Here is a 21,474-nt window from a genome sequence, read left to right as displayed (position 1 = left end):
CATTCACAAGAGTGCACAGGGCAACAACATCTTTTTCTTTAAATCTAGGTCCCCGCTTTGAGGCAGAGCTGTCAGATGATTAATTTGTGTTGCTGTCATTAATCCTTTTACCACCTTTTAGGTAAGAAGCCAGTTAACCCAAGAGTGCAGTTTAAAATGGGAGGCCTTCCAGCAGGTTGATGAACTGCAGTGTCAAGTTTATGACCTGGAAGCTGCAGCTTCCCAGAGGAATTCAACTGCAGGTAAAGACAGGCTGTGTGTTGTAAACTGCTTTCTTGGGGAAATAAATCTTATGAGCTATGTGTCCAGGTCTCTGAAACCCTCCTTAACCTTTGAAGCAATAGGCAAGTTAAGCCAAATATGAGAGAGGAGAAGACCTCCTCTGTAATGAAAGCATTTAGGTAGAGGAAGACCTAAAACAGTCTTAAGGAAAAGTCAGAGAACTCAAAAGCCAAATGTCTTCTTACACAGCAGCTGCTCAAGCAGCACAAGAAACATTGACTCCCAAATTAGTAACTTTAAACCATAACTTGTGTTGTCTTTGCTTTGTAGGGGTATCATGGGAAATATGAGGGGAACTGCATTTAGGGGAGGAGGCAATTAGGAAACAAAGGATCCCAAGTGGTAGGAAATTAGGCTTCATCAGTGGCTCTCTCTTGGAACAGCTTATTTACAAATCATGTGGGACAACCAAACAAGACTCTACCCTTCTAATTTGATTAGATACATGCCTATGATTGCAGCTATCTTTAGAGGATCTCACAACAGCAGTGAGAGCTTTCTAGCCCTAAACTGCATTAACCTGAATCTTAAACCTTCAACAAAAATCTTTCTTCTCAGCTGTTTGTTAGGTAACTTTTTAATGCAATGCTTATGTAATTCATGCAGCTTAACAAGCTTGATTAGGGATTTCTACTCCTACCCGCCTGAAGTTGCTGCTTTTCTCAGTGATATCAAAATCCTACTGTCAGCTTGAAAAACTCATGCAGAAAAATTGATGGGTGATACCTAAATTCCTAGTAAATTAAGTAAACAGGAAAAAACTCCAATGATCTTTCAAGGTGCATTTCTATGCCATGAAGAATACAAAGTACTACAAATCTAATTATAGTTTCCTTTGCAGGAAAATGTTGGTTATTCCTGCCAAATGAAACTGAGAAATGCTCATTAGCACACTGCTGAAGACAAGACATGAACCAAACGTGGGGAAATAAATAACAGGGAGGTATCTTTAATTAATGCACAAATATACTTGGTTTCTCTGGCTTTAAACCAATCAAGTTCGGGGGAAAGTTGGCGCAAAACTTGTTAAGTCACATTGATGCTACTGACCACAAGGATAGCAGCTGTGACAGAAAGGAGATGAATTATTTTTCCTGCAGTGAGTTACCATTGTTAAACATGATGGAGAGCTGGAAAAATTGGCTTCGGAGCTTGGATTTCTCTATACTCAACACAGGAGCTCTATCGAACTATAGACACCTAGTCTGAAATGTGTTAAAACTCTGCAATTTATTAAAGCTACCTTTTTACTTGTGATTTTTTTTATTCCTATGTCTGTAATAGCAGATGGATGTTGTGAGGTTTGGTGGTAGTTTGGTTTTTTTTTTCATTTCAAAAAGGTAGAAAGAAGACTGCAGAGCTGTTGTCCCATAGTAGAAGCAGTATAAGAAGTCATTTTCCAGGTAATATGTCAATATTAAGTAGCTAAAATTTTTGATGCATTAATACTAGTACTTCTCATAAGGCAATCCAGACTTAGATCACGTAGATTTGTCTTTTCTATTATCAGTTGCACTCTGACACTAACCTGACTCCAGACCTATAGCGTTTGACCAGACCTACTTGTATAGGGGTGGCAACTGTTACTTGCAATAGCCCTGTTTTGACTGTAACACAAAGGTGTTTTTGAAACAGGTCATGTCAACTCCAGGAATTGCCCATATAGACTAAGACTTCAGCCAGTTTGTAAGAATAATCTGTAGATTAGCCGTCTGAGCCATGCCCTCTATTATTCTCCATTCCTTCTCCTCCATCTTCACATCTTCTTCCCTCTCAAATGCACTGAGCCATGGCCTGTCTCAGGAATGTAAAACAGTTGCTGCACTTCTTTCTGGGTTCATGTGACGCTTGTGTAGTCAGTCCTCTCAAGCCCCTGCTTCAGGACACATGCACCCAGAACGCAGTCTGACCAGACTGGGTAGTTGTGCACTCTGGGCAGTTGCCAGCTGCTCTCCTGCTCCTTCAGCAGGAGGCCAGAGTCCCTTAGACACACACCCTGAAATAATGCCAGAAACAGCAAAGCAATGTGGTCTGAAACACCTTGGATCATATCTGAGAAGAAGGAGAAACACTGTCTCAATTAACAAGTACAGGGTTACAGCTACACAGCAAAAATACCCTCACCTTTTTACCTAAAGTTAGTGGGAAAAGTTAACACAGGGTTAAGAAGTAGTATAGCAACACCACATATACAGATACAAATCAGGGTTAAATCACATTATGGCTGATAGCAGCACAGCATTTGATTCAGTGGGGATTTTTTTAGTGGCTGAAGGGTCGTCATTAAGTTGCTACATCTCTGCTTTTCAGAAGTCTACAAAGATGAAGACTGGAATTCTACAAACATGAAGGGAACGTAGTGTCACTGGGAACAGATCATTAACACCCCCCCCCCCGGCTTTTAATCTTGGCTTTCAACAGGACCAGGAAAGACAGTTGTGGGGGAAACAGTCACGTATAATGAACTAGACTTGGGCAGTAAGAATTTTCTGGTTCACTGAGACGTCTCCTGCTAGAGGAATGAATGCTGATACACTCATTACTATGAATGAACAGGGTGTGGGGTGATCTGCAAAAATTGCACGTAGTTGCAAATAGTTTTTGCAAACACTTGCAACTATCTGCAAATAGTTTTTGTTCTACTTTGTGTCAAGATCATCCATGAACCACTTTTTCCAGACTAAGCAATCTATTACTCTATTAGTACTATGCTGAGTGTTCACAACTTGTTTTGGGTTGTGGGTATTTTTTTTTTCCACCCTAATGTTCTGCGCGAGGTCAGAAACAACAACTTTTGCATTTACTTGAGTTCTGCTTTAAGTCTTTGTTGATAACACTCCAGGTTCTACAGCTCAGGTCCAGAGTAACAAGCTTTCACCATCTACTCAGCATGGTGATTACCAGCAGCATCCTTTGAATTCTGACCCAAGAAGCAGCAATGGAACAGGAGGAAACACGCAAAGACCAGAGGCAGTAAGTAAGATGATATGGCTGCAAAATGAGCAACTTCTTCGCTAGTCTGCAAGCTGTATATATACCCAGGAAGGTTTCATCTGGACAGCAAGTCAAATCCCTTTGAAGATTTATCTTTAAGAGCAAGGTGTGTATGGCTAGCAAATAGGAAAAAAAAGTTCCAAAAACTGACTAAGGTAAGGGGGCAGGAGGGCGGTATTTAGTTAGCAATGGTCTAGGAAAGATTTTTTATTTTTTTTTTTTTTTTTTTTGAGTACCATGCCATGGTTGGTGACTCTTTTTATATGTTACTTATGCTTTCACGTGCCTAACAGATGGAAGGAGAGAATGGCAGATAGGCTGCTACCACACCTAAACGAAAAGTCTCTTCCCACTGTCTTCATGCAGCTACATAAAAAAAAAATGTTGGTCCAGAAGTAAACCTAAATGTATTTTTAATCAGTCCAGGGCATTTTAGAAAATGCCACTGAACTGGCAACCTTGAAGTAAAAGAAGAACAATTTATATACAAATCAATGCAAGGCAGTAATACTCCAGTGCTGTGCATATGTACTTCAACATATCTGGATGCAGCATTCAATACCAGCTCCAGCAGTTAATCTGCTAATCCATTTTAGGTACTGGGTGATGCAGATCTCCCTGAGCAAGAGCAGTACTGCATGTCCTCCCTTCACAGACAATACAGCACAGTAGAGAAAGGCAAGGGTATCAGTCAAAACTAAAAAGCTTCCTTTTATTGTGTTAACCTTGGAACATGGTGGTGCAAAGTGCTTAGAGCAAAAGCATTGGGTCTGGTGTATGGGGGTTTTTTTGGGTTTTTTTATTGTGTTTTTTTTTTTCTTTTTTAACTACTTTCCTGTTGCAACCCCTGACCACCACACATCCTGCCCCATGCCGTACACTCACCCCCAGAGGTTGCTGCCTGTACACTGAACCTTTCATGCCTGTTTAAGAGATGACTCATCAAGTGTCAGCATCTCCACCTTCTGTAGCACCTTCTCTGCCCTCCCCAGAGGAAGGGGAAGAAGGGCAGCTCCTTGCACAGGGCTACACTAACTAGACGGAAACAAGGAAAAAAAAAAAAAAAGCATAAATTTATTGTCATTTTTCTTGCATGGAAAAAAGCTTGCTTTCACAGCCTAGCCAATAAAGTACTCAAAAGTTGTCTTTCAGAGATGTGTCAAATTGTATTGCAGCTTTTGATGAGTTAAGAGTACTAATCCGTGTGCCTTTTAGCATCATCCCCATCCTTGGATGCTTGTGAACATGAATAATCAAATACCTCAGTACTCTTTTTATAAATAACTAAGACCTAGAATTAAATTCAGGCAACCCTTCAGAGTGTTGTATTGGTTAAACACTGAGTAAAGGAACACTAACTTCTGTTAGAAATGCTGCAGTATTTAGAGACAGAGGATTCCTTGAATAAGACTGACATCCTTGACCATTACTGAAACAAGCTTTATTTCATTCAAGCTTGCTGCTACGTCAAAACAAGTCACAATATACGCAGAATGCTGTGGAAACAGTTATCAAATGACATGAGTTCTTTTTAAGGTATGCCTTAAATGAATGACAAGGTGACTGATAACTATCCAAGGTCAGCTGTCACTAGAGAAGCCATCAAATGTGATTCAAGCACATTCCCGGAACCAGATGCCAGTTTGGAAGTAGAACAGTATCATCAGTATGAAGCGCTTATGTGCCACTGCAGCAGTAAAAAGGAAAGGGCCATCTCAGGCTAATTACAGTTTCTTGATAAAATACTTCAAGTATTGCTGAACTTAATACAGCAAAATTCAAAGATGATTTTTGAATGAAAGCTATACCTACAGAAGACTACCTTCAAAGAACAGCAGTAACAAAAGACTGGTACTATAGGGATAAACAATTGTGCATAGGATTTCAGTGCTGCATTGTAACAAAAACTTAACTCAGTCCTTGACTGCATGCAGTCAATGGATGATTTTCTGGAAGGCATAGCATTTTTAAGCACACCAGGAAGCCCTAGGTTTCCTCCATTTCCATACAGCCTTTCCAGAAACACTAAAGTTTTTGTAATTTCCCATAATATGAGAATGGTTATGTCAATATCATCTAGTGACACATTCACACTTCACTACCCACAACAGCATCAAGGTCATGATGTGAAGCTATGAGGTTATTTCACTCAGAGCTGATTATCATTTTAGTTAGTCTGCAACAGAATTGCACACCCTCTGTTCCCTTGATCAAGCATACTGACAGTTATTCCCTAACAAATATCTTCTTCTTTCTCATGCAATCAGGAAAGAAATAAGGCTCAGAGCAACACCTTTTTCATGAAGGTTAAAGATCTTAATGCGAAAAGATGCTACAATATAGGGGTTATTAACACTCTCCCTGGAACAGAATCACAGAATGTTAGGGATTGGAAGGGACCTCGAAAGATCATCTAGTCCAATCCCCCTGACGGAGCAGGATTACCTAGATCATGTCACACAGGAACGCGTCCAGGCGGGTTTTGAATGTCTCCAGAGAAGGAGACTCCACAACCTCTCTGGGTAGCCTGTTCCAGTGTTCGGTCACCCTCACCGTAAAGAAGTTTTTCCTCATATTTAAGTGGAACCTCCTGTGTTCCAGCTTGCACCCGTTGCCCCTTGTCCTGTCAAGGGATGTCACTGAGAAGAGCCTGGCTCCATCCTCATGACACTTGGCCTTTACATATTTATAAACATTAATGAGGTCACCCCTCAGTCTCCTCTTCTCCAAGCTAAAGAGACCCAGCTCCCTCAGCCTCTCCTCATAAGGGAGATGTTCCACTCCCTTAATCATCTTCGTGGCTCTGCGCTGGACTCTAGCAGTTCCCTGTCCTTCTTGAACTGAGGGGCCCAGAACTGGACACAATACTCCAGATGCGGCCTCACCAGGGCAGAGCAGAGGGGGAGGAGAACCTCTCTTGACCTGCTGACCACACCCCTTCTAATACACCCCAGGATGCCATTGGCCTTCTTGGCCACAAGGGCACACTGCTGGCTCATGGTCATCCTGCTGTCCACTAGGACCCCCAGGTCCCTTTCCCCTACGCCGCTCTCCAACAGCTCTGTCCCCAACTTGTACTGGTACATGGGGTTATTCTGGCCCAGATGCAGGACTCTACACTTGCCCTTGTTATATTTCATTAAATTTCTCCCCGCCCAGCTCTCCAGCCTGTCCAGGTCTCTCTGAATGGCTGCGCAGCCTTCCGGTGTGTCAGCCACTCCTTCCAGTTTTGTGTCATCAGCGAACTTGCTGACAGCGCACTCTAATCCCTCATCCAAGTCATTAATGAATATATTGAATAGTACTGGTCCCAGTACCGACCCTTGAGGGACTCCGCTAGACACAGGCCTCCAACTGGACTCTGTCCCATTGACCACCACTCTCTGGCTTCTTTCCTTCAGCCAGTTCACAATCCACCTCACTACCCGATCATCCAGACCACACTTCCTCAGTTTAGCTGTGAGGATGCTGTGGGAGACCGTGTCAAACGCTTTACTGAAATCGAGATAGATGATGGTAAAGCTGTGGATGTGGTCTATCCACCGGGTTACATCCTCATAAAAGGCTATCAAGTTGGTTGAGCATGACTTCCCCTTGGTGAATCCATGCTGAGTGCCCCTAATGATCCCCCTATCCTTGATGTGCCTAGAGACAGCATCAAGAACAAGTTGTTCCATCACCTTTCCGGGGATGGAGGTGAGGCTGACTGGTCTATAGTTACCCGGGTCCTCCTTCTTGCCCTTTTTGAAGACTGGAGTGACATTCGCTTTCCTCCAGTCCTCAGGCACCTGAGGACTGCAGACCACAGACTGCAGTCCCTCTTCCACCTTATAGGCTGACATCCAGTATTATAAGCTCTCCTCTTGGAAAGAGGAGCATTGCACCTTACAGGTTGTTGCAAGTGGAACACTTAATAAATGCCTTTCTGTTCTTTGGCTTTAAGAAGAGAACAGGGTTAAACTCACATGGAAAACATGACCTAAATGAGAATTCTTTTGCAGACGATTCTAAATATGAATCAGTACCATTGCACATACCAAATGCAAAGTTCAATACTGTATTTAGGAGAGCTAACTAAACTCTTCAAACCTTTCATTCTCCCTCTTTCTCTGCAGTGTTTCCCAATTCCTATGGAAAACAGCTCTTACCTCCAGAAAATCAGCAGACAGCCCCCTCTGAGATTACTCACATTAAAGAAAGCTTACAAATAAAATTCCATTCAACAGATTTTTATTTATCGGTTTGGTTTTGTGATTACAACTGTTTCAGTTTTCTTCCACTGAAGACAAAATACAAACTTTTACAGCAACACTTGCAGAGAACATTCATAAGACAACAGCTTGATATTTGCACAAGTTGGCTTCAAGAAAAAGCCAAATAACTTGAAGAGTCACTACAGTTCAGTGCCTAAAAACTGATTTAGGGGCAAATACAACTACAGATCTATGAGCTACCTTCCACTTCAAAACACAAGGCCAAGAAAAACTGCGAGTTGTTACTTCAGGTTTTTTGCTAGTACACAGCACAGTTCAGCTGATACTGCCATTTCACAAAGCAGTAATTACTTTCTACAGTGAGGCAGCCAAGTACACGGTGAAGATGTATAACCCAGCCTCCCCTCCCCCCAAACAACAAAGGGAAACAATCCCAACCACAACTCTGTAAACTGTGGATTATACCTTGTTGGCAAGGCTAATGAGCAAGCAGTACGTAGTGCAGGCCTTCCAGAACAACTGATAGAGTACAAGCTTGAGTTTTTCAGATTGGCAGCTGTACATGTCAGAGGTCCTAGTTTTCTTAAGTCTTGGAAAGTAGCAATTGCTGGCACCAAGAAAAATTTAGTAACTAAGGCAAGGTATCCCTTCTACCCTTTTAAACAAAATTTGAGGCAAAAGATTAAGCAACTTTAAGGCACTTTAAAAATTATTTTAGTTTGCTTTACCAGCACACTTTATCAGCAACCTAAATCAGGATCAGCATAGCTCATGAATAAGCATTTTAGCAACATTTTACAGAGCAACAACTTTTTTGTGGCAATGTCTTACATGCTGTGAAGTGTTCTGTAGCACTTTTTTTGCAAGTTTCCCAGAAGACAGCCCTTTGAAGCCCCGAAAGTTATATACTAGGCATATAGTTTGCTTTGCTGAGCTGAAGGAGAACTTTCACACTTTTGCTCACTTCAAAGCACAGAATACAAGCTCATGGATATCTTTTTAAACAAATTAATGTAATAAAATAGTTCTGAGATAGGGAAAGGACAGATTAAGTGATTTCACAATAAGGCCAAGGATATACCATCTAACCCACACACATACTGTTGCTAGAAACTGGCTGCTCACTCTGCTGTTTTAATAAACCTGAGCTGATTGTCTTAGCTTTGTTTAGAGAGCAAAAAGCTAATGAACTCAAGGATACAGTACTGGTGAGTAACTTCTGTATTTTGTAGCAATTTGAGTTTTCGATGCAGCACAATAGAAACAATGCCATTCAAACTAGAAGAACACAAGAAAGCAATACTGTGCACTGTAAGTTTCCAACTGAAGTGCACTTCATTTGCTTCATATTTCAGTTCCACTGACATGACTATTACCTGCATTAATGCTATAATTTTGTATCCGGTGCCAAATTCCAGTCAAGTCAGAGCTAGTAAGATAGTACTATGGATTATCCTGAAATTGATGATCAAGGGATATCACCAAAAGCTATGTATTATGTGCTACATCCACCACTCGATTTTATCTTTACTTCTATTTTTCCTGTGGGTTTATTTTCACAGGTGCTCAAGTCAATCTACATTGGAGATGACGTACCTTTGATATTCAGATCGTGTGGCTGACCTGGCCAAGGAAAAAACCAAACCAAAACAAAACCATTCGGCCAAATAGATTTCCTTAACCAGTCTACTGCAGGGTAACACAAACCTGATGCCAGGAACGGGGGAGGGAAAAGAAAAAAGGTGTAGGTCTGGCAGCACCAGGACTACAGCAATCCTACTAGAATCAAATCAGCAGATCCTCTGAACTACCCTTAACTGCTCCTTCAGCAAGCATATGTACCAGAGAGTAAAAAAGAAAAAACCCTGAAATTAATGGCAACAAGAACCATTTGAATAAGAAAAACCTCAGGATTTCCCAAACACCAGTATTTCAAGTATAAATGCAAGTCATTGCCTTTTTGTACAGGGAGTGAACTGAATTTTATCACTAGTTTTATGGTTAGTCTTTGTAGGCCAGAATAAAAGGTAAACAAAGCTTCTGTTTGTAGCTGAACATTACTGTACCATGCTCCCTCACCCTTAAACAAGGTCAATAAGGGACAGTGATTTAGTGTAAGAAGTTTTTAAACTGGAATGCTCAGGTCACATGTATTCCATTCTCCAATATAAAGCTAATACTTAATAGTTTTGTTTATCTTTGAGATAGGTGGGAATGCAGCCTACTGATTTTGTCTTTTAAGGCACTAATCTTCGTTCCCCCTTTAGAAGGATTATCCCTACATCCCCTCTGCACCCTCAACATTAATTGGAAAGGGCACAAGATTTCTGTTTGGAATGCAGTATTTCATCAGGCAACCTTTACTCTTGTGTAAAAAAAATTATGGGTTATGTTATTCTGTTAAGACCATATCTACTACAATTTTGTTCATCTTTCTAGCAGCATGCTGTAAGAGCCATAAGCTAGTATAAACAGTATTTCACTCCCTGGTCAGTCACCAATAATTCACATCTTGATAAAACTGAAGGGATACTGTATCAGATGTTGATTAAATTAGCCTTTACAATAAGTCATCATGAGATTGTCTACTCAAGACAGTGCTGCCACTGAATAAGAATCTCTGAATGTCTACATTTGGCATATCAAAAAAAGTCCCACAGCAGCAGCCACTAAAGGAAATAAGACAGCCATTAGAACCCATGCAGCATATTGCAAGTAATCCTGTTGTAGAGATTCATATCAACTCTCGCCAAGTATAATGTTGCAAAAATATTCTTTTAAAGTCTTCTTTTAGAGATTTAAAGGATAGTAGGAACTGCTGTCTTCCACAAGCAACAGAAAATATTTTGGTTCAGTAAACTACAGGTGTTGGGCTACTAGTCCATTATGAAGTGGCAGGTCCTAAAGTGTGTGATAGTTTCGGTCTTTCGACTTGCAGAACTTGTACAGAAAGAAAACAACAGCCTGCACACCCAGCACAAGGACAATTCCGCCTATGAAACTCGCAGCATCAAATGTAGATTTGCGTGGAGAAGGTGCAGGAGTCACAGTAGCATTTGTACCTGTTGAACACCACATGAGAGTTTGTGAGTGCACAATGCTCACAATAGTTTTACAGAATTTAGTATTGGCTTCCTTGTCTTAAGATGACTCAAAACATCCAAACAACAGTAAGAAAACAAAAAATAATCAAAAGTAAAAACATGTCAGCAGCTGCATTTAGATTAGTGATACTGAAATTCTGATTAAACTGTTTGTACAAGGCTAGAGCTATTTATAGCCAAACTGCTCTGGACCTCAATACTGAGCAAGTCCCAGCTGGACTTTATTTGTACTCCAAAAAGCCAAAGCTTTCCTCCTTTACATGGAAGTATATTAATGATATGCTCACATTCAAAACACATTTTCCAATCTTTGCTGCTTGCTCCAGTTTTTTTGCTTAAATTCAAATTAAATTATTATCTTCTATCTACTGTACTTTAACCCAAGAGTTACACTTAAAGAAATCAGCCGAAGCCACAACACATGAATCTGGAAGTAACAGCCATCTGCTGACAGCTTGTTTTAAAGAGCTTTACTTCATGAGAGCTTTTCATAAAGTAGCATATTCAGGACTGATGTTGAAATAAAACACTTCATCTTATTCCCTTCACTGTAGCCCAATTTTTTTTAAATAGGTATCCCACTATTACACTGCAAGTGAAAAACAAAATGCCACCTCCCAAAAATGAGTGAGTTAACAAGTGACTTCCAGCCACACTATTAAGAGCGGCCAGCTGATTTTGTTTGACCAACATGTTTCTGACTTTTAATATCTCACCAACTAGCTCTGTTTCTCACGGTATTACCTTGCTACATACATGCATCACCTTGACAAAATTAGACATGCCATAAAGTTAGCAGTGACAACAGCAGATATACCAATACTACTTTAATGTTGTCACCTGGTAAGTCTTTCAAGATAACGCTTCTAAAGCAACACTAATTTCTAAATATTTTATGCTTTAATTATGCTAGTAGTAGCAGTTACCTGGAATACTGGTTGTTGTGGCAGCTGAAGTAATGGCAGTTGTAGGTAGAGGAGCATGTGTAGTTACATTGGTGATGTTAGCTGTTTGAGAGAAGACAGTATGTACATACCATAAGCTTCAAGAGTGAAGTTTGCAAGCACTGAAGTTCTCATGTAAATGATTTGTCTTGTTTTGCTTAAGCAAGGATAAGCTTTGACCTCAGACTGTACCCCACACAATTTAGATGTTCAGCTGCATGGCATTAAGCCAAGTTTCTGCAATAGGGATTTTTTTTTTTTAAACTTGCATACCGTTATCCAAGTATTTCAAGGTTCTCCACAGATCAGACAGTGATTCTTCATTCAGACAAAACCACTTTTCTTTCAAGCACTAATATAAATGCTGATATTAGAACAAGAATCCAGACAGCTGCTTCAAGACAACTGAGAAACTGCATCAAGGCAAAGGACTTTGATTAAACAGCCCTTAGAATCAGTATTTATTATACTAAAAAAGTACTTAATGTAATATCTCAAGATAGGAGATAAACACTTTCAGAATAGCAAAACTTCCTCTTTCTCCCCATCCCCAAAACACTAACTATGAATGACATCAGTGGAGTAAGCAAACTCCCCTGTAGCTAGACTGTCTCCTAAAAGCTCTTCCATTATCAAGCCAGAACACTGGGTCTCTGACCACCTCCCCCAGATTTGTATTACCAAAAATTAATCAGTATTCCACTATGTGCCAGCAACAAGTGCCAACATTTGTAGGTTTACTCAAAGCTACACGTCACCCAACTGTACATGAGGCTGTTCTGAGCCTAATCAAGTACAACTCAATACCTCCCAGCTGCCTTAAGCAGCAGATGCTTTTAAAGATGAGATTTTGCTTTTTGGGTGGTGTGGGGTTTTTTTGTGTGTGTTTTTTTGTTGTTGTTGTTTTGTTTTTGGTTTTTTTTTTTTTTTTTTTTAAGAACTTCACTGTTAAGATGGCAGCACCTGTAAGAACAGAAATTTTTGAACTGGGCAACCAAAAAAAATACAAACGCATAAGAACTCATGATTAGCAGAAATGACTAATCTAATTCAAACAATTACCACTGACCCAATTCTTAATTAGATTGGAAAGAAGCATTTTCTCTGTTAAGAGTTTTAGAAAGTCCACTTCTCCCAAACCATAGGACCATTTATGTATTCCACACATAAGGTGTTCAGTAGTCATGCTACTATAGCGACCTGTGGAAAAAGCCCTTGTCCTTTATTTTATTCACCAGTTCCTAGTTTACTGCCATTCTATGTTCAGTGGTACTATATTACCTATAGTAGTATGAGCTGTGGTAGCAGAACTGGCTGTGGTAGTATTGGAAGACGCTGTCGTAGTATTGGAGGATGCTGTGGTAGTATTGGAAGACGCTGCGGTAGTATTGGAAAGAGGAACAACTGTAGGAGCTATGAAAGAATAAAGAGTTACATTAAAGAGATTAATGACAGTATTTAACTTAAAAAAAAAAAACAAACAGAACAGCAGCAGGCTGAGTTTTAGGGAATTCATATAGCACCAAGTTCTATTGTAGTTTTGGTTTGGCATTACAAAGCAGCTGGATGTTCAATTCACCACACTAACAGCAAAAGCTGCATGAGTGAATATATGAAAAACCTTGTCACAGGCAGCCCAATGAAGCCAGCGTTCAACTAGCAACTCAAGATTCCTCAAAGTGAACAGAAGGGAGAAGAGTCCTATTGTACAAGCATAAACTATGCATGCTTTACACAATAGGCAACTAGGTATTCAGTACTGCTTCCCAACCTCACTGCAACTAACACTGGACCTGACCTATCAAGTTCAACTAGAAATCAGAGTGGTTAGACAGCTGAAGAAGTATGGGGGAAAAACCAAGACATCCTCAAGATTTTGAAAGTTTAGCTAAAGCTTTCTGTTCTGAGAGCTGTTGCTGGTTGCAGGTGCTCTCAGCTTCAGCATGTGCTGTAAAAAAACCCACGAAGCCTTCTGCAATTTACTGTATTAACTGAGTTAATCCCACACGGACAGCTTATCTAAGCTGTTGGTTAATCATACACAGATACATAGGCAAGCTTCCTGCTGAAATACCAATATGACCAGAAGCCTTTAAGGCTCAGGGTCTTTTAAATATGGTTATTTACCTTGAAACAATTCAGCATGGTGGGAAACAAGAGCCAACTGTTTCTACAGAGATAGGCTGGATATGTCAGAATCTACATTCTCTAAGGTCCCACCTGCATCAAGTCAGTTTAGGTCCACCTTAACATTTTTCCATGTCAATCCCCAACTGTAGTGCTGAGCCATGACACCGGGAGAGCTGCTAGGTATACAGGTTCCTCCCTCTACTAAAGGTGACAATTAAGTTTCCTTGAATATGCAAAAGCTAAAACATAACATCCTGATAGCATCACTACAAGTTTAACAGGAAGAGATTGTAGAAATTCTAATCTTAGATACAGAACAAGGCATTGTAACAGCATGCTCTCTTTGGAAAGCACTGAAAAATGGTACTTTTAACACTCCTGATTAAGAGGTGATTGTTACAATTTTAGAAACAACACAGAAGCTCAAGTCAAGCGGAATTATTTCTTACTGGCTGCCACCAACACAAGATAGCCCATAGCAGCGTGGAAGCTTCATCTCTATTGGTGTGAGCAAGCCTCTTTAGCAGCACTGTTGAACTCAGCTAGACAAGAGTATTAACAATCTTCATTTGCTGTTCCAGATCTTAAAACCAGAAAATCCTATTTTAAAGTCCATTTCTTGTCAGCTTTCAGAAAAACTAAAACTGAGGGGCTTTCACAAAAGTGTAATTCAAGATTTAATCTAAGTTATTCATATCCTGCAAATCTGCCTTGCACAGCAAGCACAAATGAATGAAAACACTGAAGCAGATATGCAACTGTGCACGTTCCTAGCATGAAGGACTTATCTTACGCACTTCTATAACCCAGACCCTGCACTTCAGGGGTGCATGAAGAGCTGGGCTAGTTAACAGTTAAAACTGGAACATTTGTAAGTTTTTCCTATTTACTGCATCTCAGATGAAGCAATGGACTTCGCAGTTCAAACTTTTTTTGTTGAATATGAAGCCTACTGTCTTGAGGATGCTGACAAGTTCCTTAGGATATGCTGCATCTAATAGGAAAGGTCACTCATTTTAATCTAAGAAACCAAGGCAGTAGCCAGAGACGTGTCTAATAAAATATGTCAGGCTTCTTGAAACAGCAACAGTAAGCAGTTAACTGAATGCACAACAAAATTGTGTATTTTAGTATCACATATCATAGGTTTAAGCTGGAAGCAAAGGGCTTATTTATATAGTTGTACATCCTTATGTGAATTGTAGAAGGCATATTAAAGGTCAACAGATGAAGGAGTTGTAAACACAACTGTTTCACGTTAAACAATGTGAAAGCTGAGTATCTTAATACTTACAAGAACACTGTTCTTCAACTGTACAGCTTTTATATTTCAAATCTACTTCTGTTTCATTTACACACATGTCACCTGTCAGAAAAGAAGAGACAAGAATATTTACAGCAGCAGAACTTTAAAGTGTTGAAGACGTTGCTCCTCAATACCAATAAATGGTTCGTAGGACAAACTAAACACCATCTTCTAGCCAGGATAACATTAAAGCCACTTCAATATGCAGGACTTCATTATTATATTAATAATGAGAAATTACAGAAGTTCTAGTATTTTCTTTCACTACAGTTACTCTACCACTCAAATCAACACTTAAGCAATACCTATAAATGGTTATGCACCATTCTGCAGTCACAGTATAGCTTCGTATTTTTTTCTTTATAGCCTATAAAATTAGACGGCATTTCTACTGTTTGTGGCATTTTTCAAGTTACACATTTTGCATCTCCATGGTAGCATCACAAAAAAAAAAAATCTGTGTTAAAAAAATTCTACATGCAAGCAAAACTTAGTTCCAGCTTTTCAAACAGATCCTCGACCTTGAAATTGCCGAAGACATGTTTCTTATTCTCTGCCTGCACACCTTTCTCCCTTTACTCAGATTTCAACCTCTCCCTCAAAGAAGTTACACAGATCTCTTGGCTGTTTGCAGTATGTGCCTGTTGGTCAGACAACACATGCAGAATTCAGAAAGAGAGCTTCCTGAAGGACACTCTTGTACTGGGCAAGTTACACCCAGAATCCTTTTCATTGGTTCTGAAGCATCTTAGCCTTCATATATAACCTTTCTTGGTCATCTACAATACTATTATTACAGTCACGCCACTCTCTCCTCTTATTCTGTTCCCACCTCACACAAGAAGTACCACTAATCCACCTGAGGACTACTTTATGTAGCCTTTGTATGACTCTGTCAACAGCAACCTCATCTCCTCCAGGACTGAGTACTAGAGGTCACCGAAATGTAGTTACATCCAACTCTCTCCTACAATGGGAAAAACAAGGCGCTGAATGAGACCAGCTAATGCTTCTTTGGCTCTGTCATGTTCCCTTCAGTGGGTTGTAATTCTTAGTTTTAGGAACACTACTCTTAACTATCTTATTTAATGGACTCCTCTCCCTTATTACACTTCAGTTCAGGAGTAATAGTTGTGACCAAGTCCATGGCAAAACCTCAAAAGGGACTGAAGCACAGGGATATGCCTGCGTGTCAGAATCCATTCATGACTCCTTAACAGCAAACACAAGTGACTAGTTTATTCTAAAAACATTCTGAACCATCTGGAAAACATTAGCTTAACAACAGCACAGATTTACATCAGAAGGCTTAAAAATCTGGGATTATTTTGAACATGCTCAGCTGTCTCCACATAAGAACTTGAAATGTTTAACAACAGATACAACTTAGGAGTTAATGCTCCATTAGGTTATCAAACAGAACAGTGTATGTGTGTAATGAACATTAATATAGATGAAGTAGGCCTAGTTGGGTTTAAGATTCCACATGGCACAGTAAGGATCCGCACTGCATAGTCCTCCTTACTTTCACATCTGATCCACTTGCAGCCCGTTACATTTTCTTCATTACCAATACACGAACTGCAGTTAGAAAGGCTTTCACAGATGCCTAAAAAAAAAATAGAAATGCATCAATTAGGACAAAATTACCCCTGTCAAAAGAGCAACTTCACCCACAGAACATCTCCCACGTTAAGGCACAATCCTTCTCACTCAACTAACTACAACTGAAAGCTACAACTTAGGAATCCATTTGACAAGCCACAAATACATTTCCCTCCAGACACTACTGATACTGTGAAACCAGACCCCACATGTACACCAAGATTATGCCTCATGCAACCTCTAACTATAGTAAACTCAGATAATAGTGAAATCCACCAAATTAATTTTGCAGAAGTTCATTGAAACCTCCGATGGTAAGAGCTTTGCTCCTTTTTATTACATTTTTCCTTTATGTAAGCTATTAACAACCCTACACTAGAAAGCAGACAAAGCATGGGAAATAAAGACAAGAACCTAGAGGGCTTCATACACAAAAGCATATAGAGAGCAGAAAGAAAGTAAATCTCTATTCATATTTTAATCACAGCAGAAGCCAGCAACCTAACCAGTCCAGCTGCTTTTTATTTCTATCTCAAACACTGTTGCCTTAAAACCACAGTGACAACACATCCACTGTCTGGATCAAATAAGATCTTCTCCCAATCTATAATTTTACTGCATTAGTTTTAATTAAGACTTACTCATACAGCCATCATACTCAGAAAACCCACATACAACCCACAACTCCTTACATCGCATACTCTCCAGCACATTTCACTTCATATCCACCTACTCCAGGCACCTTTGGATGACCTTTCACTTTTCTCCGCTCTGCTCCCTAGTGAAGGCAACACTGCTATTCACAGATCCTTGGCAATCAGCACGGTAATTTACATCTCAAGATAACAACTACAAATGCATTAACTAATTTCAGTATTCTCATAATTTGAATTAAGCCTGAATCCACCTGGCCTTCCTCTTGGTTACGGTCAGATCAGGCTAGAAATATTGCCACTATTTCTTCACTTCCAAGAAACAGAAGAAGATATGAAAAGATCTTTTTTGGTTTGCATCAGTGAGGTATGCAAGAGACTTGCCCTGTTCCCTTCAGAAATAAGGTACTTGAAGTGGTTTAAGAGCTATATGACAGTTTCTGGATGACAGATTTCAGAAAAACAAAACCCAAGTCATTTATTATTCTGGGTATACACCTGAAGAACGATCACGGCATGCATAACACTCACTTCTGACAAATGAACAACGTTCACTTTTGTAAATTCCCCACTAGTACATAGAAAATTTAGCACAGTACATCTGTAGAGACAGGAGGACAGTCAGTGCAGCCAGCTAATACCAGGTGCGCTACGGCTTTTAGTTTACTTTCAAAACAGCCTTCCCCGACTAGCACGGAAGAGGAACAGATCTGCAAGGGTAAAGGATCAGGAGACGTTTTTATCACAGCAAATGGTGTCAAGAATGAGCTGTTAGCTTCAGAATGAGGCTGTCAGATGTTCTCCCAATGCTACTCCTGCTGTGAAAGGCTCTCTTAGGGTCAGATGTTCTCCCAATGCTACTCCTGCTGTGAAAGGCTCTCTTAGGGTCTTTATATGGGGTAACAGCTAGCTCCCCAGCTCTCCTCATCAGCAGATGCCTGCTCTTCACTGAAAAAATGACGCTGGTACCATGAACTCGGCTCTTAAGCGTAGGAAAGCTCACGTTTGCTCCCAAGATAAACCTCTCTGTTGTACTGGCTCCTACACAGGGAAAATTCAGATATTCCCCTTACACTTGAGGAGGAAATGTGGGAACGGTAAAAGAAGTCTGTCCTGCTGGCCCAACACTGCCCTCTCCCGCCGCACCGGAGAGGTCGTTAACCTCTGGCTCTCCGCAGTCCTCAAGCAGCTCACGGTTCCGACAGGGTGCCCGATATTAGCCTACATCACGTCGACGGTGGCAGGGCTGAAGAGGAAATCTAGAAGGGCTGAAGCAGAGGTTATGGGACAGCTTCACACTTCGCTGCACCCAGCACCACTATGCAATGAGGCCAGAGAACATTAAAGCGCTTCCAGAACAACTTCTTTCCTTAGCTTTCTTGGGGCACGCGGCACATTTTATGGTTCCTGGCCACGTAAACACTTTAGCAAATAGCTCACAGAGCCAGAAAGATTAGACAAGCCCACAGGACGAATAACGAGGCTAACATCAGGGTAACGAAGAACCAGCTGCAGTGACGGAACAACACTGCTTACACGAGTAACTCCCGCAATTTGACCTATATTAAGTTTGCTAGAAACAAACGCGCCGCGCACGTTTTACTGGACGCAAAGCTACCCGCTGCTAGTCCTTTGCTGCATACGAAGGGGGGATACTGGAGGTGGCGTCAAACGGCGGTAACGGATTTCACGCCGCACGCACCCAAATACTCCGCAGCGAGGGAAAAAACGAAAGCGAGAGGAGAGGAGCCAGAGGGAAGCGGGCAAAAAGCTGGGCGGGCTGCCGCCGGAGCGCTGAGGGCGGCAGCGCTGCCGCCGCGCGGAAGCGGTGGCGGCCGAGCTGCGAGGGAGCGCAGGGCGGCTCCCCCGCCAGGCGGCCCCCATCCACCGCGGTGCTCCCCGCCCGCCCGGCGGGCGCAGGGGGTCGGTCGGCGGGCCGCCCGGCCGGGCTCGGTGCGCGGAGCCCGCCCCGCTCCCCGCGCAGCGCCGGACAACGGGCGGGGCGCGAGCGCGGGAGGGGGAGGGGCTGCCCCGTCAGCAAACTGCCGGGGGAGGGAGGGGGGTCGCGAGGCACTCACCAACGGTCGCGGTGCCGCTGCCGGCCGCGCGCGCCCAGCGGCTCTGCGCGGCCCCCGCGGCCAGCCCGCAGAGGCAGGCCAGCCAGAGGGCGGCGAGGGGGAGCGCGGGTCTCCAGCCCATGGCGGCGGTACGGCGGCGGTGAAGCGAGGGGTGGCGGCTCCCGCTCGTAAGCGCTTCCCTTCGCCCCGCTCCGCTCCCGCTGCCTCCGCGCACCCTCTGAGCGCCGTCACCCCGCCCCTCGGCGTCACGTGAGCGGCACCACCTCGAGCTGGCCCCGCCCTCTCCCGCGCGCGGGCCGGCCGCAGCGACCGGGGCGGTGGAGTGGTTCCGTCTAGCCTTCCCCTCCCCCCATTCGGCGAGTAATGGAACGGTCCCCAACGTAGCGCGGCGTCCCTTCCCCACGTGACCCCGCCGCCCCGGGGGAGCATTTCCCGCCCGTCACGTGCTGCCCTACCGCCTCACCACCCCCACGGAGGCCACGCCCCCCGCTGGGTCCGCGGAGCAGCGGCAGCTCATTGGCTGGGGTCGAGGCGAGGGGCGGGGACAGGGCGCGGGGGGCGGGGACAGGGCGCGGGGGGCCTCCCCCCCCCGCGGGCGCCGTGCGTGAGGGGAGGAGGGCGTGGGGTGGCTGGCGGCCGTTCCTCTTTGCCGCTGCTCTGGGAGCTAGCGCGGGCGAACGGCCGGTTGGGGGGCTCGCACCGAGTGGCGGGGAACGAGACGCTCCCACCGGCAGATACGAGCCGCCCGGGGAGGGCCGGTCGCGGCGTGGCGCCTCTCGCTCCCCTGCGGGGCGGCCGCTGGCCATGGCGGCCCGCGCCCTCCGGCCGCCCCAGCGGTGTGGCGGTGCGGGAGGAGGCGGAGGGAGCTCGCGGCAAAGGGGTTTGAGATCCCCGTGTTGCCCAGGCCTGGCTTACTCTGGCCTGGGGGAGGCCGGGGGCCAGCCGGTCGCCGCTCCGCAGCCCGTGGCTGGCTCACACCCCTGCAGGCTGCCGTGTGGGCTGCGGCGACTTTCCCTGGAGCTGCTGAGGCAGAACTCCCGCCCTGTCACCCTGCTGTCACGGCACCTCGGGCTCCAGCTCTTGCGCCCCTGCCAACTCCAGTACAGTTTTTTGCGGTGGATTTCTCACAGAGAGATTTTAGCTGGTGTGAGGTTCACTTCTTCCACGAGCTCTTTTCTACCCTGAAAAAACTTAGAGAATTGTACGTAATAGTAGTTCAAATAAATATTAATAATGATCACACATGAAGCTTAACAGCGTGCAACAGTTGCACGTTGTTGTCCCAACTGTGCTCCAGTCAGCGCTAGTGCCATCGCAGGTAGGAGCAACATGCTGGGAGTCCATAACGAAATGTCTGTAGTACTGGAGAGGAGGCATGGTAAAAATTGTCGCCTTCATCTTCACTCCTGTCACGTCCAGCTCTGCTCTAGAGAGCTATGCACCCTGGAAAAGGGTGTTTGGGGATCCCGTCACAGAGGAGAATTCCCCCTCTGCCTATTTTTTTCCCCATCTCTGTCCTTTGTTTTTCCCTAATGCAACTTGAGTCAATGTATGCTGTCAGCAGTGGACTCCGCAAATAAATATTTGTTAGCATAAATCTGCCTCAACGTTTTGTGCAATGCCAACACAGGCAAATGTTGGGAAACCAAGACAAACATTTATGCCTGCTTGTAATAAAGGAGAGCCAAGCTAGAGCGATAAAGCAAATTTTAGTATGGTCCTGATTTGAGAGAGGCACTATCATAATGAAAAGGCATATAAAAAAGGAGAGTTATAACCAGGAAAAGTCTCCCCTCTTTCTCCTAAGTGTGAGCTGGACTTGGGCAGTAGAGAGGAAACTGCCAAATAAATCTCTAGCTTAATCTTCCATTTTACTTTCTTTCCTGAAGGTGTTTTATTGCCATGAGCCAAGAGACCAACACAAATTCAGAAACTTTAAGGCAAGCTACCTATCGTGATTACTGCGCGAGCTCCAGAAAGGTCTGTGGGACTGTTGGTAATACGTAATTTGGGTATAGAGCTTTCTGACAAGCTTCTGTACTGTTGTATATTGTGGTGCTTCGCTAGTGGGCAGGATGGCTAATGCTTTGCCTTCCCGCAAAGGAGTCTTAGAGTGAAAATATAAAAAAAGGGCTGCAAAGAAAACCGCAGAGAATTAATATTG

At 43.2% G+C, this 21,474-nt stretch overlaps 2 protein-coding genes across 2 annotated transcripts in view; one reads left to right on the top strand and one right to left on the bottom strand.

Annotated features, from left to right (window-relative positions):
• LOC137660997 (coiled-coil domain-containing protein 162-like) overlaps nt 1-9,112 on the top strand; it is a 28,477-nt gene extending 19,365 nt beyond the window's left edge. The window contains 3 exon segments of the mRNA XM_068396272.1: nt 122-242; nt 3,125-3,255; nt 9,053-9,112. Coding sequence (XP_068252373.1) covers nt 122-242; nt 3,125-3,255; nt 9,053-9,112 — 312 coding nt within the window.
• On the bottom strand, nt 7,490-19,611 carry CD164 (CD164 molecule). The gene is made up of 6 exons (XM_068401415.1): nt 19,311-19,611; nt 16,500-16,583; nt 14,963-15,034; nt 12,820-12,951; nt 11,521-11,601; nt 7,490-10,552 (listed from the first exon to the last, which is right to left on the bottom strand). The coding sequence occupies exons 1-6, from the start codon at nt 19,429-19,431 to the stop codon at nt 10,392-10,394; spliced, it is 651 nt and encodes a 216-aa protein (XP_068257516.1). The 5' UTR covers nt 19,432-19,611; the 3' UTR covers nt 7,490-10,391.
• Nucleotides 19,612-21,474: the final 1,863 nt, after the last annotated feature.

Source organism: Nyctibius grandis, chromosome 1, assembly GCF_013368605.1.
Source record: "Nyctibius grandis isolate bNycGra1 chromosome 1, bNycGra1.pri, whole genome shotgun sequence".
NCBI classification, from domain to species: Eukaryota; Metazoa; Chordata; class Aves; order Nyctibiiformes; family Nyctibiidae; genus Nyctibius; species Nyctibius grandis.
Note: the sequence above shows the minus strand (reverse complement) of the source record. Positions and strands in the feature narration are given on the sequence as shown.

Excerpts from the sequence above, each read along its gene's own strand:
- CD164 (XM_068401415.1), bottom strand. The coding sequence starts at position 19,431 with ATGGGCTGGAGACCCGCGCTCCCCCTCGCCGCCCTCTGGCTGGCCTGC. Across the intron at positions 16,584-19,310 it reads CAGCGGCACCGCGACCGTTG|GCATCTGTGAAAGCCTTTCT; the intron begins GTGAGTGCCTCG and ends TTTTTTTTTTAG. Across the intron at positions 15,035-16,499 it reads CAAGTGGATCAGATGTGAAA|GTGACATGTGTGTAAATGAA; the intron begins GTAAGGAGGACT and ends CTTTTCTGACAG.